The sequence below is a fragment of the Aquarana catesbeiana genome, linkage group LG11 (genome assembly GCF_042186555.1).
Source record: "Aquarana catesbeiana isolate 2022-GZ linkage group LG11, ASM4218655v1, whole genome shotgun sequence".
NCBI classification, from domain to species: Eukaryota; Metazoa; Chordata; class Amphibia; order Anura; family Ranidae; genus Aquarana; species Aquarana catesbeiana.
Window position 1 is genome coordinate 86320259 of NC_133334.1, and position 25893 is coordinate 86346151.

Sequence of the window (25893 nt, forward strand, 5' to 3'; positions counted from 1 at the left end):
ACATGTGCATTTCGTTTAGTTCCGAATCGAAATTCGGACGAAATTTTCATTATTCGGACATTCGGATGCATCCGAAATACCGAATTACAATACTAACGAATTTAAACGAATCCGAAATGTTTCGAATCGAAAATCCACGGCCGAAATTCGAATCGAATTCGAATCGAATTCGAAACCAAATTCGAAATATATTCGATTCGAAAACAAATTCGAAATCTATTCGACTCGAATTCGAAAACAAATTCGAATCGAATTAGAAAAAATATAAATTGATTTCTAAAAAAAAAATACAATAAAATAGAATATAAAATAATAAAACAATAGAATAAACATAAAAGAATCGTAAAGAATAGAACAGAATTTAATAGAATTTAATAAAATACAACAGAATATGACCATCTTCTGAAATTCGAATTTCGAATAGTATAAATTCGAATTCGAAAATAGATTGGAAAATAACAATTTATATATATATATATATATATATATATATATATATATATATATTCGAATTCATTCTATATGAAATTCGAATTTCGGAAAATGGTTATATATATAAATATATATTTATATATAAATATAAATAAATATATATATATATATATATATATATATATATATATATATATATATATATATATAAAACCATTTTCCGAAATTCGAATTTCATATAGAATGAATTCGAATTCGAATAGAAAAGATTAGACTAGAAATAGGAAATAGACTAGAAAAACAATAGAACAGAATTGAGTAAAATATAATGTGTATATATATTATATTTTATTCTATTCTGTTCTATTTTTTTTCTATTCTAATCTTTTCTATTCGAATTTGAATTCATTCTAAATGAATTTCGAATTTCAATAGACGGTTATATATAAATAAATATCTAATATATATATATATATATATAAAACCATTTTCCAAAATTCGAATTTCATATAGAATGAAATTGAATTTAAATAGAATAGAAAATAATATCATAAAAAAACAATAGATCAGAAAAAAAAAAAATATATATATATAAATAGACTAGAAAAACAATAGAACAGAATAGAATAAAATATAATATATATATTAGATTATTTTCTGTTCTATTGTATTCCTATTCTAATCTTTTCTATTCGAATTTGAATTCATTCTATATGAATTTCGAATTTCAAAAGATGGTTATATATATAAATACTTTTTCTGCAGCAAAAAATTTCATTTTCCGAACCGATTTTGGGGCCCCGTATCTCAGGGCCACTTGGTGCTAGGAACCCCAAATTTGGTGTGCAAACCCAGTGGAACTGGTACCAAAACATATCCAAAGCTGAAGTTCCTAGCACTAAGTGGCCCCGAGATACGGGGCCCCAAAATCGGTTCAGAAAATGTCATTCTCTGCTGCAGAAAAGTGCTTGACATTTTCTGAACCGAGTTTGGGGCCCCATAGCTCAGGGCTACTTGGAGCTAAGAACCTCAAATTTGGTGTGCTAACCCAGTGGAACTGGTACCATAACATATCCAAAGCTGGAGTTCCTAGCGCTAAGTGGCCCCGAGATACGGGGCCCCAAAACCGGTTCGGAAAATGTCATTCTCTGCTGCAGAAAAGTGCTTGACATTTTCTGAACTGAATTTGGGGCCCTGTATCTCGGGGCCACTTGGTGCTAGAAACCTCAGCTTTGGAAATTTTATGGTGCTAGTTCCACTGGGTTTGCACACCAAATTTGGGGTTCTTAGCACTAAGTGGCCCCAAGATATGGGGCCCCAAATTCGGTCAACTGTGTCCATCTGCAGCAATGTCATTTTGGGACCCTTTGGGTTCAGAGACCCCAAATTTTGGCTGCAGCTAGGGGGCATCTAGGAACCCTTAACTAACGAGTTTGAAGTTCAGGGGACCTATGGCTGCAAATGGGCACAGTGATGCTGCAAATGGGCATTGTTGACCCTCTTTTCCACCTACAGTAGCTGTGCATTTCTCACCCTCGTCTTATACTCGGGTCAATAAGTTTTTCCCATTTTTTTGTGGTAAATTAGGGCCTCGACTTATACTCGGAACGACTTATACTCGAGTATATACAGTATATATATATATATATATAACCATTTTCCGAAATTCGAATTTCATATAGAATGAATTCGAATTCGAATAGAAAAGAAAATAGACTAGAAAAACAATAGAACAGAATAGAATAAAATATAATATATATATTAGATTATTTTCTGTTCTATTGTATTCCTATTCTAATCTTTTCTATTCGAATTTGAATTCATTCTATATGAATTTCGAATTTCAAAAGATGGTTATATATATAAATACTTTTTCTGCAGCAAAAAATTTCATTTTCCGAACCGATTTTGGGGCCCCGTATCTCAGGGCCACTTGGTGCTAGGAACCCCAAATTTGGTGTGCAAACCCAGTGGAACTGGTACCAAAACATATCCAAAGCTGAATTTCCTAGCACTAAGTGGCCCCGAGATACGGGGCCCCAAAATCGGTTCAGAAAATGTCATTCTCTGCTGCAGAAAAGTGCTTGACATTTTCTGAACCGAGTTTGGGGCCCCATAGCTCAGGGCTACTTGGAGCTAAGAACCTCAAATTTGGTGTGCTAACCCAGTGAAACTGGTACCATAACATATCCAAAGCTGGGGTTCCTAGCACTAAGTGGCCCCGAGATACAGGGCCCAAAATCGATTCAGAAAATGTCATTCTCTGCTGCAGAAAAGTGCTTGACATTTTCTGAACTGATTTTTGGGGCCCTGTATCTCGGGGCCACTTGGTGCTAGAAACCTCAGCTTTGGAAATTTTATGGTGCTAGTTCCACTGGGTTTGCACACCAAATTTGGGGTTCTTATCACTAAGTGGCCCCAAGATATGGGGCCCCAAATTCGGTCAACTGTGTCCATCTGCAGCAATGTCATTTTGGGACCCTTTGGGTTCAGAGACCCCAAATTTTGGCTGCAGCTAGGGGGCATCTAGGAACCCTTAACTAACGAGTTTGAAGTTCAGGGGACCTATGGCTGCAAATGGGCACAGTGATGCTGCAAATGGGCATTGTTGACCCTCTTTTCCACCTACAGTAGCTGTGCATTTCTCACCCTCGTCTTATACTCAGGTCAATAAGTTTTTCCCATTTTTTTGTGGTAAATTAGGGCCTCGACTTATACTCGGAACGACTTATACTCGAGCATATACGGTATATATATATATATATATATAACCATTTTCCGAAATTCGAATTTCATATAGAATGAATTCGAATTCGAATAGAAAAGAAAATAGACTAGAAAAACAATAGAACAGAATAGAATAAAATATAATATATATATTAGATTATTTTCTGTTCTATTGTATTCCTATTCTAATCTTTTCTATTCGAATTTGAATTCATTCTATATGAATTTCGAATTTCAGAAAATGGTTATATATATATATATATATATATATATATATATATATATATAATTTTTTTTTCCTGATCTGTTCTATTGTTTTTCTATGATATTCTTTTATTCTTTTCTATTATTTTCTAATCTATTCTAATCTTTTATATTCAAATTCGATTTCATTCTATATGAAATTTGAATTTCAGAAAATGGTTATTTATATATATATATATTTTTTTCCGATCTGATCTATTGTTTTTCTATGATATTATTTTCTATTCTATTTAAATTCAATTTAATTCTATATGAAATTTGAATATTTCGGAAAATGGTTTTATATATATATATATATATATATATATATATATATATATATATATATATATATATATATATATGTATGTATATATATATATTAGATATTTATTTATATATAACTATCTATTGAAATTCGAAATTCATATAGAATGAATTCAAATTCGAATAGAAAAGATTAGAATAGAAAAAAAATAGAATAAAATATAATATATATACACATTATATTTTACTCAATTCTGTTCTATTGTTTTCCTAGTCTATTTTCTATTTCTAGTCTAATCTTTTCTATTCGAATTTGAATTCATTCTATATGAAATTTGAATTTCGGAAAATGGTTATATATATATATATATATATATATATATATATATATATACCGTATATACTCGAGTATAAGTCGTTCCGAGTATAAGTCGAGGCCCTAATTTACCACAAAAAAATGGGAAAAACTTATTGACCCGAGTATAAGACGAGGGTGAGAAATGCACAGCTACTGTAGGTGGAAAAGAGGGTCAACAATGCCCATTTGCAGCATCACTGTGCCCATTTGCAGCCATAGGTCCCCTGAACTTCAAGCTCGTTAGTTAAGGGTTCCTAGATGCCCCCTAGCTGCAGCCAAAATTTGGGGTCTCTGAACCCAAAGGGTCCCAAAATGACATTGCTGCAGATGGACACAGTTGACCGAATTTGGGGCCCCATATCTTGGGGCCACTTAGTGATAAGAACCCCAAATTTGGTGTGCAAACCCAGTGGAACTAGCACCATAAAATTTCCAAAGCTGAGGTTTCTAGCACCAAGTGGCCCCGAGATACAGGGCCCCAAAAATCAGTTCAGAAAATGTCAAGCACTTTTCTGCAGCAGAGAATGACATTTTCTGAATCGATTTTGGGCCCTGTATCTCGGGGCCACTTAGTGCTAGGAACCCCAGCTTTGGATATGTTATGGTACCAGTTCCACTGGGTTAGCACACCAAATTTGAGGTTCTTAGCTCCAAGTAGCCCTGAGCTATGGGGCCCCAAACTCGGTTCAGAAAATGTCAAGCACTTTTCTGCAGCAGAGAATGACATTTTCTTAACCGGTTTTGGGGCCCCGTATCTCGGGGCCACTTAGTGCTAGGAACTTCAGCTTTGGATATGTTGTGGTACCAGTTCCACTGGGTTTGCACACCAAATTTGGGGTTCCTAGCACCAAGTGGCCCTGAGATACGGGGCCCCAAAATCGGTTCGGAAAATGAAATTTTTTGCTGCAGAAAAAGTATTTATATATATAACCATCTTTTGAAATTCGAAATTCATATAGAATGAATTCAAATTCGAATAGAAAAGATTAGAATAGGAATACAATAGAACAGAAAATAATCTAATATATATATTATATTTTATTCTATTCTGTTCTATTGTTTTTCTAGTCTATTTTCTTTTCTATTCGAATTCATTCTATATGAAATTCGAATTTCGGAAAATGGTAATATATATATATATATATATATATATATATATATATATATATATATAAAACCATTTTCCGAAATGCGAATTTCATATAGAATGAATTCGAATTCGAATAGAAAAGAAAATAGACTAGAAAAACAATATTTTACTCAATTGTGTTCTATTGTTTTTCTAGTCTATTTTCTATTTCTAGTCTAATCTTTTCAATTCGAATTCAAATTCATTCTATATGAAATTCGAATTTCGGAAAATGGTTTTATATATATATATATATATATATATATATATATATATATATATATATATATATATATATATAAAATATTTATATATATAACCATCTTTTGAAATTAGAAATTCATATAGAATGAATTCAAATTCGAATAGAAAAGAAAATAGACTAGAAAAACAATAGAACAGAATAGAATAAAATATAATATATATATATTAGATTATTTTCTGTTCTATTGTATTCCTATTCTAATCTTTTCTATTCGAATTTGAATTCATTTTATATGAATTTCGAATTTCAAAAGATGTATATAATTTTTTTTTTCCTGATCTGTTCTATTGTTTTTCTATGATATATATATATATATATATATATATATATATATATATATATATATATATATATATAAAATTTCTGAAATTCGAATTTCATATAGAATGAAATTGAATTGAAATAGAATAGAAAATAATATCTTAGAAAAACAATAGATCAGATCAGAAAATATATATATAATATATATTTATATATATATATATATATATATATATATATATATATATATATATATATTAGAAAAAAAATAGTACAGAATAGAATAAAATATTATATATATATATATATATATATATATATATATATATATATATATATATATATATATATATATATATATATATATATATATATATATATATATATTATTCTATTCTGTTCTATTGTTATTCTATTCTATTCTTTACTATTCAAATTTGAATAGAAAGAAATAGAATAGAATAGAATAGAGTAACAATAGAACAGAATAGAATAAAAAATAATATATATATATATATTTATTATTATTTTCTTTTGTAAACGCTATAACTTTTGCGCAAAGCAATCAATAAACGCTTATTGCGATTTTTTTTAACAAAAATATGTAGAAGAATACGTATCGGCCTAAACTGAGGAAAAAAAATGTTTTTTTATATATTTTTGGGGGATATTTATTATAGCAAAATCTAAAAAATAATGCGTTTTTTTCAAAATTGTCGCTCTTATTTTGTTTATAGCGCAAAAAATAAAAACCGCAGGGGTGATCAAATACCACCAAAAGAAAGCTCTATTTATGGGAAAAAAAGGACTTCAATTTTGTTTGGGAGCCACGTCAAACAACCGCGCAATTTTCAGTTAAAGCGACGCAGTGCCGAATCGCAAAAAGTGCTCTGGTCAGGAAGGGGGTAAATTCTTCCGGGGCTGAAGTGGTTAAAGACTTGTAGTTTTATTAGCTGTTTTTTTTTTTTTGACAGGGGCGCAGTTTCAGTGCTTGCCATAGGTGCCATTTTCACTAGATATGCCTCTGGGAGACACAGAGAGAGAGAGAAAGAGAATGTAATCATTTTTATTTACCAATGACGGATGCAGTCTGGGGTGCGCTCAATCCCTCTCACAGCTTTTACTGCCATGGTGACGCGAAACCATGCAGCGTTCTTCTGGTTTGCTGAAGAGGAATATTATCTGAATATTATCAAATTCGAAAATAGAAATATTTTCGAATGCGATTGAAATAATTTCTAATACAGTTGAAATAATTTCGAATGCTGTTGAAATATTTTCGAATGCGGTTGAAATATTATCGAATCCGATTGAAATAATTTTGAATAAAGTTGAAATAATTTCGAATGCGGTTGAAATATTATCAAATTTGGTAGAAATATTTTCGAATGCGATTGAAATATTATCGAATACGATTGAAATAATTTCTAATACAGTTGAAATAATTTCGAATGCTGTTGAAATATTTTCGAATGCGGTTGAAATAATATCGAATCCGGTTGAAATATTTTCGAATTCGACCGATTTTCGAATTCGGTCGAAAACGAAACTGATTTGAAAAACGAATTTAATGAATTTAACGAATCTAACTAAACTAAATTAATTAAATAACGAATTAAAACGAAACGAAACGAAACGAATTTTTTAATTTTGCACATGCCTAATTGCCACAGCCCTGAATGCAACAGCATGTATATAACCCTGTCAGTAACATTAGAATTTTGGTCGGCTGCCAGGGGGCAACACAACAAAAATTACCATACACACTGTGAATGAACCTTTATTTAATTTATGTAAAAAAAAATGTTGCTGTAACTGCTTAAAACGTGAGACAGCTTAATGGGGAGCAGTTGGGGGTGGTAAAAATGTGGTTTAACTGCCTGTTTAACCACCCTTCCAACCACAAGTGTAAACAAGCCCAAAGACAGAAAATGTTTCACCAGATGAAAATAAAGAAAAAAAAGCCTAAAAAAAGAAAAAATGCAGCCACTACATTCAAGGATTGGTAAGCTGCAATATATTACATTTTTGTTTTTAGGTTTAGACACTCTTGATTGTTACACCAAACAAAGAAACTTTGGATAATTGTGCACCTACATCCTTGTGGTAAGAGTCTAGGAAAGGACCTTTTCTATTCCAGCATGACTGTCCTCCTACGCACAAAGCCAGCTCCATATAGACATGGTTAGATGAGTTCGGTGTGGAGGAACTCTAATGACCTCCACAAAGTCCTGGCCTCAACCATGGTCTTTGAGATGAATTGGAAAGCTGATCTTCTCATCCAATAACAGTACATGACCTCATAAATGCTTTTTTGGCTGAATAGGCAGAGTTTCCCACACACCAAAATCTTGTGGAAGGTCTTCCTAAAAGAGTGAAGGCTGTTTTAGCTGCAGCGTGAGGTCTAACATCATTTTAGTGCTTGAAAATAAATCATAACACTGTGATTTGGCCATATGGTTCAGGTGCATGAACTGGAAGTGCTTTCCATGGACCTTCAGGTTACCTACCCAAAGGGTGCAAGGAGAGATCTAAAAAATTTGGCTAACTCAATGGTGGCAAATTGCCATAATATAAAATCTATGTAAAATACATGATTCTATTGTTGCCGTTACATTCTGAGTAGATTTTTATAGCATGAAGGTTTAACCACTTCAATACCGGACACTTTTACCCCCTTCCTGCCCAGGCCAGTTCTCAGATTTCAGTGCTGTTACACTTTGAATGACAATTACTCAGTCATGCAACGCTGTGCCCAAATGAAATCTGTATCATTTTTTGAGACAGAGTTTTCTTTTGGTGGGTTTTTATTTTTTGCTATATTAGCGAAAAAATACCAAATATTTTTAGTACATGTTTTTCTTTTATAAAAAAACGTTTCTGTTATAAAAGTCTGCAAATGCCTAATCTTTCTTCATAAATTTGGGCCAAAATGTATTCTGCTATATTTCTTTGGTAAAATAACTGAAATCGGTGTATATTATTTAGTCTGTGTGAAAGTTATAGATTCTACAAACTATGGTATATATATTTGAAAATTGATCAGTCCTGATGTACAGATGGCCTATCTCATTTCTTGAGACCCTAAAATGCCAGGTCAGTACAAATACCCCCTAAATTACCTCTTTTTTGTAAAGTAGACAGCCTAAGGCAGGGATCCTCAAACTATGGCCCTCCAGCTGTTTCAGAACTACATGTCCCATGAGGCATTGTAAAACTCTGACATTCACAGACATGACTAGGCATGATGGGAATTGTAGTTCCTGAACAACTGGAGGGCCATAGTTTGAAGACCCCTGGTCTAAGGTATTTAGTAAGAGGCAGCTGTGCATGGTAGCCAATCAGCTTCTAACTTCAGCTTGACAATAAAACCTGGAAGCTGATTGGTTTCTATGCAGAGCTGCACCATATTTTGCATGCTCCAGTTTTAGTAAATCTCCCCCAATGATTGGCTATGGATGAAAGCTGTTATGTGATCGCTGTGATTGGTCCCAGCGATCACATGGTCCCGGTTCCAGCCCGATACCATGATCTGTCATCCGCTGTGTCTGGTCGACACAGTGGGTTTGCAGATCGCACTGCAACGCGGCCCCAAGGGCGCATGACTAGGAGGACATCATATGATGTTCACACAGGATGGAAGAGCTCCCGTTTGGCTGGCGGGAAGCAGTTAAATATTTTTGGTTTAGTCACACTTTAACTAAACCACCCCCCTGAAGGCTGCATTCCAAGAGGCACAACATCACCCTACGGCAAATTGACATTGACCTGATCTGTAGACTTACACCATTCGAGAAATTATTACTGGCTGGGTTGAAGGGAAAAAAGAATATAAAAACAACTAATAAAGAAGTAAATTATGGTAGTACTTACAGTGCCTTGAACATGTATTTACATCCCTTGAAATTTTCCACATTTTGTCATGTTACAACCAAAAACGTAATTATTTTATTGGGATTTTATGTGATATACCAACACAAAGTGGCACATAATTGTGAAGTGGAGGGAAAATGATAAATGGTTTTCAAATTTTTTACAAATAAATATCTAAAAAGTGTGGTGTGCATTTGTATTCAGCCCCCCCAGTCAATACTTTGTAGAACCACCTTTCACTGCAATTACAGCTGCAAGTCTTTTTGGATATGTCTCTACCAGCTTTGCACATCTAGAGGGTGAAATATTAGCCCATTCTTCTTTGCAAAATAGCTCAAGCTCTGTCAGAATGGATGGAGAGTTTCTGTGAATAGCGATTTTCAAGTCTTGCCACAGATTCTCAATTGGATTTAGGTCTGGACTTTGACTGGGCCATTCTAACACATGAATATGCTTTGATCTAAACCATTCCATTGTAGCTCTGGCTGTATGTTTAGGGTCATTATCCTGCTGGAAGGTGAACCTACGCCCCAGTCTCAAGTCTTTTGCAGACTCTAACAGGTTTTCTTATAGGATTGCCCTGTATTTGGCTTCATTCATCTTCTCATCAACTCTGACCAGCTTCCCTGTCCCTGCTGAAGAAAAGCATCCCCCCCACATAATGCTGCCACCACCATCTTTCAGGGCGGGGATGGTGTGTTCAGAGTGATGTGCAGTGTTAGTTTTCTGCCACACATAGCGTTTTGCTTTTAGGCCAAAGAGTTACATTTTGGTCTTCCATAAAGGCCAGATTTGTGGAGTGCACTACTAATGCCGCGTACACACGGCCGAACTTCCTGACAGAGAAAGTCCAATGGGAGCTTTTGGTCGGACATTCCGACCGTGTGTATGCCCCATCGGACTTTTTCTGTCTGCATTTCCGACGGACTCAGATATAGAACATGTTCTAAATCTTTCCGTCGGAAATGCCGACGGAGTTTAGCCCATTGGCAAGTCCGGCCGTGTGTACGCGGCATAATAGTTGTCCCGTGGACAGATTTTCCCACCTGAGCTGTGGATCTCTGCAGCTCCTCCAGAGTTACCATGGGTCTCTTGGCTGCTTCTCCCATTAATGCTCTCCTTGCCCGGCCTGTCAGTTTAGGTGAACAGCCATGTCTTGGTAGGTTTGCAATTGTGCCATACTCTTTAAATGTTCAGATAATGGATTGAACAGTGCTCCATGAGATGTGCAAAGCTTGGGATATTTTTTTTATAACCTAACCCTGCTTTAAACTTCTCCAGAACTTTATCCCCGACCTATCTGGTGTGTTCCTTGGCCTTCGTGATGCTGTTTGTTCTTGAAGGTTCTCTAACAAACGTCTGAGGGCTTCACAAAACGCTGTATTTATATTGAGATTAAATTACACACAGGTGGACTTTATTTACTATTTAGGTGACTTCTGAAAGCAATTGGTTCCCCTAGATTTTAGTTAGGGGTATAAGAGTAAAGGGGGTTAAATACAAATGCACGCCACACTTTTCAGATATTTATTTGTATAAAATTTTGAAAACTATTTATCATTTTCCTTCCACTTCACAATTATGTGCCACTTTGTGTTGATCTATCACATAAAATCCCAATAAAATACATTTACGTTTTTGGTTGTAACATGACAAAATGTGGAAAATTTCAAGGGGTATGAATACTTTCTCAAGTCACTGTATATAAAATAAACATTCATAAGGGAAGGGTTTGTTTATGCCTGAAATTTGTTTAAAGTAGAACTGTGGCCTCCCAATGAAAAAAAAAAAAACGAGTGTAAATTATAGTTTTTTTCCTGCACCCCCTGGAAAGTCCCTTAAATACCTATTGAATGGGCCAATGAAGTCCACCTAACCCAGTTTTACGTGATGGTGTGGCAACAATTCTGGACTGCTCCTGATTTCACAGCAGAGTTGCCACTCTCATGTAGGCTGTGCCTGCTTACATTACAATGGGATAAGAGGTTGAAGGGCCCATGGCTATCATTTTTTTTCACTTCCCGTTTTGGCTATGGGACAGGAAATGAAGGGAAATCTCCCCTATAGGACACAGATGGAAAAAAACTGACGGGTTATAACCCTCCCTTAAAGTGATTGTAAACGATCACCTTGTAAAACCACCCATTTAGTTTAAAATAGTAATGAAAGGCAAACATTTGTGTATAGATATAAAAAATACATTATAAAAACCTTTTTTCCCTTTTTTGTAAGTGATCACATTCCCTCTGTTCTCAGCTGCATAAGAGTTGGGGGAGGAGAAGCAGCAGCACACTGAGCTTCCCAGTGAATGGCTGTGCAGCGGGGGGCATATCAGGACAAGTCTGATCATTGGAAGAGAGAAGGCTGAGTTCCCAGCGTAGCTAGAGAACTGACCACGGTGTGTTCTCCTGCTTAGTGTGGTCAGTTTTTAATAGGATAGCAGAGGGACTAGTAGGAACTCTAGGGATTTTACATAAAGGAAGCAATACAAAGAGAACAGGATACTTTCTCACACACGTACATGGTGCAGCAGGTACATATCAGGAATATGAAATGTTGGGGTAACAAACACTTTAAGCTGGCCATACATTATACAATGCCCTTTAGATTTACCTTCAACTATGAAGTGCAAGGGCCTGTCTGATAGGATAAACGTTGAAAGTGTTGCTTAGGTTTGATATTGTTTTAATTGTTTTAACCTATATATATTATTTATTGTTAACATTATTGTCTTTTTTATAATCATTCTATTATGGATATTGTTTATTTATCACGTTGTTCCATATGTTTGTGCATATTTAATACTCCCATTCATATTATGGTCACATCCCCCCTTATTATTGCTTGTTTGGATGTACTCTTTAGATATAGCTAATCTGTTTGTGACATATTTTTTTCCTTGTGCCAACGATTATTTTGAATTGGTTTTATTGGCCCCTCCCCCTGTGTACACTTTATATTGAAGCCCATTAGTTCCACAAGACAGCTTGACAAAGGAGCGCTGCTGCCATGTCATCCGCATTTTTTATTTATTTTTTGTTCTATTTACTACAACCCCAATTCCAAAAAAGTTGGGACGCTGTGCAAAAGCTACAAAAAACAGAATGTAATGATTTCCAAATCTCATAAACTCACATTTTATTCACAATAGAAAATAAAAAATATATATCAAATGTTTAAACTGAGAGAATGTACCATTTTAAGAAAAAAAAAAAAGGTTAGCGTCACAACTTTTTTGGAATTGGGGTTGTACTATCACAATAGGACAGCTCCTTGTATGATAGCAGAGATATTGGTAATATCTCTATATGGAGACATTTAAGGGGTTCTTTACTAAAACTGCAGAATGCATAATTTGGTGCAGGTCTGCATAGAAACCAATCAGCTTCCAGGGTTTAGGCTCCATTCACACTTGTATGACTCCAAAGTTGCACCGACTTTGGAGTGCAACTTTGATGCAACTTTGGATGGGTGCGACTTGGATACGACTTTGACTTTGACCATACCTCCCAACTTTTTGAGATGGAAATGAGGGACACCTATCAGCAAAAGTATGCAGGCATAGGACACACACCCTTGCCACGCCCCCTTAAAAGAGAATTGTACAAAAAAACAAGATTGGTTAAACACACAAGTGCTTTATTTTACTACTACTATTCCTTTATACTGGCTTCTGGAACTTACAAATGCAACAATTTAGAAATCAGATGAAAGGTTTAGCACTGGAAAACACTTTTTGATAGCTAAACAGTGCTTTTTATATACATCTATATAGATCAGACCAAAATGAGGGACAAATGAGGAGGAAAGAGGGACAGAGGGACATTACTCCAAATCAGGGACAGTCCCTCAAAATCAGGGACAGTTGGGAGCTATGACTTTGACCAGTGATAATGGGCAACTGTTGCATTATATAATATTCAAGTACGAATTTCATGCAACTTTTGAGGGTTAACATTGAAGTCTATGGGCTTCAAGTTGCATGAAAGTCAGATTAAATTAGTGCGTGAACTACTTTGAAGTTGCTACTTTGAAGTCGCACATATATGAATGGTTATCATTGAAAAACATGGGGAAAGAATAGTCATGTGACTTTGATGTCCAAAGTTGCATGACAAGTTGCACAAGTGGGAATGGAGCCTTATTGCCAAAGCCAAGCTGAAGTTAGAAGCTGATTGGCTACCATGCACAGCTGCACCAGATTCTGAGTGCTGCAGTTTTAGTAAATCTCTCCCTAAGGGCACTTTCACACTGAGCCACTCCGGGCGTTGGCAGTAAAGCCCCGCTATTTTTAGTGGCGCTTTACCACCGTTTTAGCTGCGCTTTTTGGCCGATAGCAGGGCACTTTTTTCTCCCCCGCTAGTGGCCAAAAAAGGGCTAAAAGAGCCCGCAAAGTGCTGCTGATTTTGACAGGTGTAAACCTGGAAGAGCTCAAAGCTGAGCACTCCTGGGTTCATTCGCAGCAGATCAAGGACCTCCAATTTACTCCACCTGTGAAGAAATGTATAATAATTTACAGAAGTAAGGGTGGGAATTCTAGACTGTTTGCAATCTTTTATTGGTATTGTCAATACACAGTAAATACCATTAATGCATTTATTATGTTTTTATGGACAGTTCTTCAGCATAGGTGCACTGCAGGTATGAATTGAGGAACTGTCAGATAGCTGTGAGCTTCCTCTTTGTCATTTTATGATCCTATGGAGAATCACCAAATATGTATTCTAATACTGAAACGTTTACGTCTTCATTATGCAACTCAATCCTAATAAACCGTTTAATACATTCTTTTATTATATGTTAAGGCAGCCCTACAAAGGTCATGAGCCATGTTAAGTTTTATTAGATCTAATTATTAGAAAATTGGGCCCTATATATAGCAATCATAAATCTACACTAACTGTTATTTATCCAGCTGGGAAACTTGTCATATTGCACAATGACCACATGTAATTGTTTATTCAACACGTGCAACTTTTTCCCTGTATAATCTGGCAATTCAACAGGTCTGCTGAATGGCCAGCTCATACAAACTGACTATGTACATGGGCAGGGCTGTCTTTAAGGCAGGGCAAAAGGGGCAGCTGCCCTGGGCTCTGTCATTGTTGTGGGGCCCAAAGCAGCTGCCTCATACTTGCCAACTATCCCAGTTTAAATTCCCTTGTCCCTTGAAGTTTTAGTCCTGTGCTGTGTCCCGATATCTCAGTGTGAAGTGCTGGTACTAATGCTGCCCAGCTCTGCCGTATTGTGTACAGATGACTCTCCTGCAGACCCCTGTTTACATGTAAATGACCGGCATTCATATGTAAATAGCGGCAGCATTACTAAGTAAACAGCTGCGGCTGGCGGCATTGATATGTAATTAAAGGCGGCATTCATATGTATATAATGCTCCTCTGCAGTGAGGAGATGATATGCTGTAACCTCTAGCAACCAATCAGTGAGCAGTATTACTATACAGCAGGGATCCTTAAACTACGGCCCTCCAGCTGTTGCGGAACTACACATCCCATGAGGCATTGTAAAACTCTGACATTCACAGACATGACTAGGAATGATGGGAATTGTAGTTCCTGAACAACTGGAGGGCCATAGTTTGAAGACCCCTGCTATACAGTAATCTCTAGCAACCAATTAACAAGCAGAAATCATTTGCTGTATTCTCTAGCAACTAATCAGTGAGCCGTAATGTGTGCTGTAACCTCTAGCAACCAGTCAGTAAGCAGTAATGAAATGCTGTAACTGCTGGCAACCAATCGCAATTGCTGCCTGATCTGATACAGTAAACTGATTTTAAGTCTTTTTTTTAGAGCAGGCGGAGAGTGAAATTGCATGGGGGGGGGGGGGCAAAAAAATGTATGCCCAGGTCCAATCAATATTAAAGATGGCCCTGTACATGGGTTGGAATCTTTACATATGTGGCTATATATAAGGTGCCCATACACAACAACAAATTACCAGAACCCTTAACGTGGTTTTCTTGCTATAATCTGCAATATTAGATTACATTATGTGCCCCAATGTATGGTATTTGTAAAAAAAATGCCGCTGTATACCTTATTTCAGAGCACTGCTAAACGCTCACGTGACCGACCACCTCTCTCCTTTCTCGATCTGACAGCTACAGCGGGAAGGCCTGAGAATCCCTCGCTGACGTCAGCCGGGAGGAGGGAAAGAGAGGAGCAGAGCGGCGGGCAGTCGTGTGAGCACTGAGCGACGCTCTGAATTAAGGTATACAGCGGCATTTTTTTATAAGGAACATACATTGGGGCACATAATGTCATCTAATACTGCAGATTTTATCAAGAAAACACATTAAGTTTAGTAGCAGGGGACTGATACAGCTGACAAGCAGGGGGTGAGACAGAGGAGAGACAACAGATGACAAAGGCACGTAAACTGCTCAACAGCCATAATAAACGCAGTCAGTTTACAAAGGGGAGGGCAGGATCAGCCAGGTATTTTAGGTGATAGAAAAGGCCAAATTACACAAAACACGCACTGTGCTGTATAACATGCTTTAAACGAACAGGATCCATTTTTTTTGCAGATGAGACATGCTATGTCTCTTGTACAATAACACACACATACTTACCTGCTTGCAGACTTTTATTGAATGTAAACTGAGCTGCGCATGCGCAGCTCAGCATGCATTCTGAGCACACTTCAGCTGTGCTGACTGACTCCCATGTGCATGATGACCTCACCCCCCCCAACTGGCAAGAAAGCCAAAAACCATCACCTAGAAGTAAGTGGAGGTAGAGGATTGCAACAAGACAATGCTGAATTCGCTGGGCAAGGTGAGTACCCAGATAGCAAGGATTTGTGGCAAGGTTGAATTGTAAGTCTGGTAACTTGCTGCACATTTTCATTGGCAAGTTGTACACTGGCAGAGCACTTGAAGCACAAGTTCTAGTTGACACTTTTCCAATTTGTAGCAAATTTGCGTGGCAAGTCTTTAGCAAGAACAAAGTTGCAGTGGTGAGTCTACAGCAAGAGCTCTGCAAGTCTACAGCATGAAAATTCATCCACAGCGACCCCTGTGGTGGGATGACTATTACACAACATAACTGAACCAGAACTTGCAGCAGACTTCCAGAATGTTTGCAAAAAAAGTTAATCTGGAGTCATGCAATGCGGACTTGCTGCAATTCTGCAACAAATGTGTGAAGCCGCCTGGCAAGTCTAGCAATAGTTTAGCAAGTCATTTTCAAACTTGCAGCATAATTGCTCGCTATCTGGGTATGTTCATTGAGAATAACCCTGCATAACAGGTAAAACAAAGGAGAAAGCAGTGAGGTTCCTCCTTAAGGCCATTTACTCAGGTATTGAATAGCCAAAATAGAAGAGGACCTTTTTAGAGCATGAAGGTTGTCCTGTTTTTGTTTTGTACAATCCGGGCAGTCAGTGTGTAACATCTTAGCTTGTGAGAATAAGGCTAGGTTCAGATCTTTGCATGTCGGGAATGCGCACAAAATCTTGTGCTTTCCTGGCACGCAGAGAAACATGCTTCCCTTTAGCAAACACACATGGTGCCATAAGTTGTTAATGACACCATGCATCTGCAAATGTACGATTTCACACTCGCTAAACCACTTGGTGTCGCAGCACTAGGTTCGGGGACGCACATTTTTGGAAAAGAGTCAAAGATTTCTTTTCTGCGTTTCTCACGCATAGGGCATCCTATTAAAATGAATGGGCTGCCATGCAGGAAAACACCAGAAAAGCGTGGAAACAAGTCTGCGTTTGGTCACACCTGTGGGACTGAACCAAGCTTTAAGCCTCCTACACACAATGAGAATATCAGGCGAATGATCGTCCTTTTTTTGCATGCTAGTTTCATATCGAAAATAAAGAGGTTACTAAATTACGAAAATTCTCATACGACAGAAAACGTCGGAAGTGATGTAATGTGTTGTGATGAATTGTAATGTATTCTTTGGCTTCTGAGCATGTGTGGTCTTGCTCTGGGGGATGAATTTTGTACTGATTAACCTCCCTGGCACTATGATTATGTCAGTTTTTTGCGTCTCAAAGCGCTACATTGTTTTGCATAGAAATTTGGTGTTTTATATTGTAGGCCTGTAATTCTTAGCAATAACACACTTAAATCTGTCCAAACAAGAGTCTAGTAGACATCTCGGGTATTATAACGTTTAAAACATGAAATCATAAATTATAATATAATAAATAACTATAAATAATTATAAAAAGTAATAATATAATAATTATAAAATACATTTCCCCACGATTCACTATCGCTCAGTTCTGCAAGTGTTCTAATTTATTATCGCTGTTTTCTAGCTGGTCTCAAACCGCTTTTGACGTAAAGGGACACTTTTTGGTTGCTATGGACAATCTCCAGTTTCCAGGCAGAAAGAACAGTATATATAATATAAAACTGCATGCAGGGCACTGGACAAAGCACTGGGGAGAAAGGGATGTGAAAAGATTTGATACAGTAATGTAATCTGTAAGATTTCAGCGTACTGTATGTGTTATGATTTTTTGTACTTTTTAATTTGCCGCCCCCATACGTCGCAATGCTCGCGGGGAACGGAGCCTGGTGCACAGAGGCATCGGGCAGAGGACACATCCCGCAGACACAGCAGGTGGGACATCGCAGGATCCTGGGGACAAGGTAAGTACACTGCACCAGGATCCGGAGATGTAATCCCGAGTGTGGCTTGGGGCTACCGCTAATGGTACTGAAATGTAACTCCCGAGCCACACTCGGGAATACCGCCAGGGAGGTTAAACAAAAATCTCGTGATCTGGTATCGTACGAGAACATTTTTCGTGTTTGTCCCTGTGGAAAATTTTACATGAACTGTCGTGATCGGCTCTCAAAAGCTGTGTACTAATGGTCAGATTATTGTATGATCACTTTGAAAGCGGTATTTGTTGTGCGATTTTTCAGATCGCATGTATGGGCTTTAAGTCATCACTGTAAGTGGCCAAATCTTTTGTAGATTGTAGCAAAGATTGAGGAATGTTGTGTGGAAAATCTGTTAGTGTAAGGTTATTGTGAAATCAGTGGCATAGATATACTGTAGGCACAAAGGCAATAGGCAATAAGCTTGTAGCATGAGCCAGGGGCATGCACAAAGATAAAAAAAGGAACCGGGTGGCAATTCTCACCAGTCATTTTCTTGGGACGTCACTGGCTTATCTCTCACCAGGGGACGTTTCAGTGCTGTTGACAGACAGAGGAGAGCATGTGACACCAACACCCATGACACACATATATCAATGGTGACAGTAAAATCCAATCTGGACACATATAAAGCAACACTAAACACATTTGTCTACTTACACAACAAACACACACACAAAAAAAAAAAAGAGATAATAGGAATGTGACCAGCCCAAGGTCACACAAACATTCCAGGTGCACTCAGCCAAGAATCCACTTTCGGTGTTGCTACCCTACTCAGAGATGTTTCGCAACCAAAGAAAAATTTGATAGGGGGTCATTCACCGCACATTGCATACGATAGGCAGGAGAGGCAGAAATTGATCATTTTACTATATCCGGACATGACAGCTCCAAAGCTGCAAGCTGACATATCATCAAGGCAAGGAAAGAATGCACAGGGTCTATTAAGAAAGTAATGGAGATAGAGGGAGACGTAGACAGTTCAGAAGTTTCCCAGGAAATAAAGAGCGCAAGGTACGCAAAGAGGACCACCCCAAATAGTTACGACTGGAGACACACAGCTATTACTTACCACTGATCTCGTCTGTACTAGGCTGGAAGCCTGCAACCACAACACCTGTGAGAGGAGGAGCAGGAGCAAGGGAGGAGAAGCAGGAAGTAATATCTCTAATCTACCTGTGTACTGTATACTGAATGGAGGAGCTGGACTTCCCCTGACTGCACCATGCTGTGCAAACACACTGCCCTATCAATGTCATTGCATCTCTCTATTCTATTCTCTCTGTAAAGGTTCACCCCGCATTTCATCAGGGTTGTGTTCCCCAATTTGTAACAAAAGTTATACAAAAGGTCAAAAATGAGAAGGACTGCTTCTTTTTTTAACTAGATGCAACATTATAATTATAGTCGTACTGTATATAGCCTTGTTCACAAGGGGTGATTTGATTTGTGCTCCTTGCAAGACCTTGGGGTTGATTTACTAAAGGCAAATAGAATGTGCACCTTGCAAAGTGCAGTTGCTCCAAAGCTTAGTAAATGAGGTGAAGTTTCACTTTGCAAAGAATATCCAATCGCATGCAAGGAAAATAAAAAAAAGCAGCATTTTTGCTTGCACGTGATTGGATGGTGGAAGTCTGCAGAACCTCTGCTTATTTACTAAGCTTTGGAGCAACTACTCTTGTAGAGTGCAACTGCATATTGCAAAGTTTATTTGCCTTTAGTAACCCCCATGTGTTCACCCATATAGGGATGCACAGGCAGGGCTTTTTTTCTCAAACAACAGGTGCTGGAACTCAACCACGACCCCCCAAAACCCCTCCCCCCACACACACCCTCCAAATCACATCAAATAGTGGGTGTGGTCAGTCAAATTTCACGAACAGTAGGAGGGTCTTAAAGGGGCATTAAATACCAGGATTGCATTACATACAGAGTGCAGAGTTCAGGGGGGTTACACGCAGAGTTCAGGGGGGTTACACACAGAGTGCAGAGTTCAGGGGGGTTACACACAGAGTGCAGAGTTCAGGGGGGTTACACACAGAGTGCAGAGTTCAGGGGGGTTACACACAGAGTGCAGAGCTGTCACTTGTAAACACAGAAACCGGACTTCTGTGTTTACAAGTGATTGTAGAGCAGCCCCCCCAAGGCCAGAGGTCTTGAGCCAGAGGTGGTGGAACCACCTGAAAAAAAGCCCTGTACACAGGTGTTCTCTGAATCCCTGTGCGGGTATTCCCATTCATGTCTAGCTGGACACAGTGACTGTATGGACACTGCTGCTGCTTCCAATATGACATCCGCATAGCTCCCAACTGACCCTGATTTAGAGGGACTGTCCCTGATTTGGAGCAATGTCCCTCTGTCCCTCATTCCTCCTCATTTGTCACTTTATTAGGTAACCTGTTCAATTGCTTGATATTGATAACACAGATTGCTAATCAGCCAATCACATGGCAGCAACTTAATGCATTTAGGCATCTAGAGGTGGTAAAGACGACTTTCTGAAGTTGAAACTGAACATCAAAATGGGGAAGAAAAGGGGATTTAAGTGACTTTGAACGTGGCATGGCTGTTGGTGCCAGATGGGCTGGTCTGAGTATTTAAAAAACTGCTGATCTACTAGGATTTCCACGCACTACCATCTCTCGAGTTTACAGAGAATGGTCCGAAAAAAAGAAAATGTCCAGTGAGCGGCAGTTGTGTGGAGGAAAATGCCTTATTGATGGCAGAGGAGAATGGGCAGACTAGTTCGAGATGATAGAAAGGTAACAGTAACTCAAAAAACCACTTGTTACAACCGAGGTATGTAGAATACCATCTCTGAACGCACAACACATTGAACCTTGAAGCAGATGGGCTACAGCAGCAGAAGACCACACCGGGTGCCACTCCAGTCAGCTAAGAACAGGAAACTGAGGCTACAATTCACACAGGGTAACCAAAATTGTACAATAGAAGATTGGAAAAACGTTGCCTGGTCTGATGAGTTTCGATTTCAGCTTCGAAATTCAGATAGTAGGGTCAGAATTTGGAGTAAACATGAAAGCATGGATCCATCCTGCCTTGTATCAATGGTTCAGGCTGGTGGTGATGGTTTAATGGTGTGGGGAATATTTTCTTGGCACGCTTTGGGCCCCTTTTGGGTACCAATTGAGCATCATTTAAACGCCACGACCTACCTGAGTATTGTTGCTGACCATGTCCATTCCTTTATGATGACAGTGTTCCCATCTATTGATGGCTACTCCCAGCAGGATAACGCACCATGTCACAAAGCTCAAATCATCTCACCACTGGTTTCTTGAACATGACAATGAGATCACTGTACTCCAATGGCCTCCACACTCACCAGATCTCAATCCAATAGAGCACCTTTGGGATGTGGTGGAATGGGAGATTCACATCATGGAAAAACCTCTAAGGAATGTTTCGAGCACCTTGTTGAATTTATGCCATGAAGAATTAAGGCAGATCTGATGGCAAAAAGGGATCCAACCCGGTACTAGCAAGGTGTACCTAATAAAGTGGCCGGTGAGTGTATGTCATATTGGGAGCAATGGCTGTGTCCATGCAGTCGCTGTGCCCCAGTAGATGGATATGGAACTGCTGGCATGGAGATGTATGCATGCCCTGTGTGAACAAGGCCTAACTATACAATATTAATAAGTAGAGCTTCCAACTACCCCTCATCTGGATGGACTGTTCCTCTTCTGGACCCCTCTCTAGGAGTCCTTGCGCCACCCTTTTAGGGACCTTTTACACTGATCCGTTTTTCTTCCATTTTTGCCTTACAAAAGATGGAAGGAAATGTATGACCATTAATTCCTATGGAACTCTTCACACCAATATGTTGCGGGTCAGTTGCGTTTTTGAAAGTTCTGCCTGCTGCATTTTTGGTGCATTTTTGGTGCAGTAAAAGCGCACCAAAAATGCACCTTCCCATTTTAATTGAAAACACAGCAAAACACATCAGAACAGTTATGTTTTTGGTGCGTTTTTTTAAATCACGTGTCTTTATTCACAGGTGCAGGTCAATGTCAGGCAACCCCAAAATGCTTTGGAAACGTGGAAAAAACGCAACAAAAAATGTATTTACTGTGCTCTTGCAACAGCACATTGTGAATGCAGCCTAAATCACCTGTTCAGATCAAGTATGGTTTAGAAGAAGCAGTGGCGGGCCGTCCGTTAGGGGCGCACGGGTGCCGCCCCCTCTCTCCACGCCACCCTCTATATGTAACATGGCGGTCCCTAATGGACGGGCCGCCACTGCTTCTTCTAAACCATACTTGATCTGACCAGGTGATTTAGGCTGCATAGCATGAATCTATCCATGGCCGCGGCGGCCACCCCCTGATCAGGCATCCGGCCCCTTTTAGGATGCCGGGCGACTGAATTACAGTGGCTGGGGGGTGTTTTTTTTGAAGAACCTGATTAGAGCCATAGGCTCTAATAGACTTCAAAATATGATGGACTCCGGCATTGCGCTCGGAGCCCACCCAGATGTGTTAGAAAAGCAAATGAATAACCGCCTCTCCGCCAATCAGAAAGCGTGGGTCTGATACCCATCACCTGTTTGGCTGAAAGGACAGGCGATCCTATTGGATGCCTAGAAGGAAGAAAGAAAAGACGCATGGCGGAAGCATGGAGGACTCAGGAGCCGTCGCCTATCCTATAGCTCGCCGCTGCCCGTCGCATAGCTCGCCGCCATCACTCGCTACTTGACCCGCCACCAAAATGGGGTAAGTGTCGGTCAGACGGCGAGTGGGCGGGCATGGGGGTGGGGGGTTTGCTGGTTAAATGCCACCGGGGGGGGGGGGTCAGTGTGGCTGCAATGGATGGGCACAGTGGCTCAATGGATGGGCACAGTGGCTGCTATTGACGGGCACAATGGCTGCTATTGATTGGCACAGTGGCTGCTGTTGATGGGCACAGTGGTTGCAATTGATGGACACAGTGTGAATGCAATTGATGGGCACAGTAGTTGCAATTGATGGGCACAGTGGCTGCAATTGATGGCACAGTGGCTCAATGGATGGGCACAGAGGCTGCTATCGATGGGCACAGTGGCTGCTATTGATGGGCACAGTGGTTGCAATTGATGGACACAGTGAGGTTGCAATTGATGGGCAGAGTGGTTGCAATTGATGGACACAGTGAGGGTGCAATTGATGGGCACAGTGGTTGCAATTGATGGGCACAGTGGTTGCAATTTATGGACACAGTGAGGTTGCAATTGATGGGCAGAGTGGTTGCAATTGATGGACACAGTTAGGTTGCAATTGATGGGCACAGTGGTTGTAATTGAGGGGCACAGTGAGGTTGCAATTGATGGGCACAGTGGTTGTAATTGATGGACACAGTGAGGTTGCAATTGATGGGCACAGTGGTTGTAATTGATGGGCACAGTGAGGTTGCAATTGATGGACACAGTGAGGTTGCAATTGATGGACACAGTGAGGTTGCAATTGATGGGCACAGTGGTTGTAATTGATGGACACAGTGAGGCTGCAATTGATGGGCAGAGTGGTTGTAATTGATGGGCACAGTGAGGTTGCAATTGATGGACACAGTGAGGTTGCAATTGATGGACACAGTGAGGTTGCAATTGATGGGCAGAGTGGTTGCAATTGATGGACACAGTGAGGTTGCAATTGATGGGCACAGTGGTTGTAATTGATGGACACAGTGAGGTTGCAATTGATGGGCACAGTGGTTGTAATTGATGGCACAGTGAGGCTGCAATTGATGTTTTTTTTTTTCAGAATTTTTCAGTTTGTTTGCGCCCCCGAAAAAACTTTGAGACTCAACCGCCACTGACAAGAAGAATACCATATGTCTTTTGGAACCAAATCCCTGGGTCCCTCTTTTCTTATCAGTTGTCCCTCTTTTTTGAACACTTTAAGGCTGAACTCCAGGAATTCAATTTTTTGCATACATACATTGGGCCAGCTTGGCACGATGTAAGTATGGATATCTGACATCCAAAGTGCAACACAATGGCTTAGTGGTTAACATTTCTGCCTTGCTGCAGTAGGGTCATCAGCTTGAATCCTAACCAGGACACGACCTGCATGTTCTCACTGTGCCTGTGTGGGTTTCCTCCGAGTACTCCCGATTTCCTCCATACTCCAAAGACATGCTGGTGGGTTAATTATCTCGTATAATTGAGAGGCATAAACATTAGATTGTAAGCTCCTTGATGGCAGGGACTGATAAGAATGTACAGTATGTAAAGCACTGTTTAAATTGTTGGCGCTATATAGAAAACCTATAATAATAATATATGGAGGGTTGCTAGGGATGCTGTAAGTCACTGTAGTAGCCTCTGCTACACACAGTGATAGCCATGAGCCTCCAAGTTCTGTGCGAACGGCTTCCCTCTGCTCTACTTACCACAGGAGGTTGCTTGCTTGCCAATGCCGCCATTTGTAGAACACCTTGTATTTTTTCAATGAATACAAGGCATTCTCTGATTGGATGAGGTGGAGAAGAGGGGCGTGCACCTCGTCCAATGAGAATACACCTTGTATTCACTGAAAAATACAGGGCTATTTATGAATGGTGGAGGTGCTGAGCAAGTGATCACCTGTGGTCAAAGTACTGGGGAACCTGGAAGATGTTGGCTATCACTGTATGTAGCCAAGCTGGCCCAGTGTAAGTGTGCAAAAATAACATACCTTGAGTTCAGCTTTAAAAGAGAAGTAAAGGATTTTTTTTCCCTATTCATACTTACCTAGGTGGATGCAGCATGGGTCTGATGCTGCATCTGTCCTCCCTGGTACCTCTAACACTAAGAACCCAGCGATCGAACACCGACAATCACTCATTTTTCACAGCTCCCCGAGCAGAGAACTGCAGACTGCCAATCACAGGCAGCTCTCTGCTCTTCTCCCTCCTCGCTCATTGGAGCGCTGAGCTGTGGCGAGGCGGGAGCGGGCGTCTCAGGCTCTCCCGCGGGTGGCAGTGCAGGCACCTGGCGAATCCAGACTCTCATTGTCGGGATGACGCGGTGCCTGGACTGACATCGTTGACGTCACCAGAGAGTCGACTTTAGTCCGCTCTCTGCTGAAAATGGGTCACAGAAGTGCAAAACGAACTACTATACATTCCTGTGAGCCTTAGGAGAAGTACAGCTAAACAAGCTTTGGCTGGACTTTTCCTTTAACTAATAAAAGTGTTATATCAGCCTTTCCTTTTTGCACTATGTTACTGCATTTAAAAATTTTTTTTTTTTAAAGAAAAAGCAGTGGTGAACATGAGCACATGAGGGGTTTACACAATAATGTTTTTTTTTTTTTCTAAATTTTTCATGGTTAACATAACTAGGGGCATGCCAGGGATGTCCTTTACCTACTTTGTACTAAACGGTGTCCCTCTTTGTTATCTATCTATGATGAGTAGATTAATAGGCACAATGTACATCTCTTGATAGTTAAGATCAGTTTTTTTATTTTTTTATGTGTGTACATATTTGAAGACTTTGAAGAACCAGGACCACTTTAATATAGTGAATGCAGGTCCTTTGTAAAAAAAAAAAAAAAGAAAAAAATGAAAGAAAAGCCTCCAGCTGAGGTCCACTAGGGGCTCCTTTTCTGTTAAATACAAATTTAGCGCCCTCTAGTGTGCAACTCATGTAGGTAAATGTATTTGGTATGACTCATGGTAACTGTGTGAGTCTTTAA

General features: G+C 39.3%; 1 protein-coding gene across 1 annotated transcript in view; it reads right to left on the minus strand.

The window, feature by feature from the left end:
- Positions 1-19387, minus strand: part of SIGIRR (single Ig and TIR domain containing) — a 48641-nt gene extending 29254 nt beyond the window's left edge. Inside the window, exons 1-2 of the mRNA XM_073604688.1 lie at positions 19287-19387; positions 18697-18751 (exon numbers count right to left, since the gene is read on the minus strand). Of these exons, the coding sequence (XP_073460789.1) occupies positions 18697-18703 (7 nt within the window). The 5' untranslated portion in view covers positions 18704-18751; positions 19287-19387. The remainder of the gene's footprint in view (positions 1-18696; positions 18752-19286) is intronic.
- Between the last annotated feature and the right edge of the window lie 6506 nt (positions 19388-25893).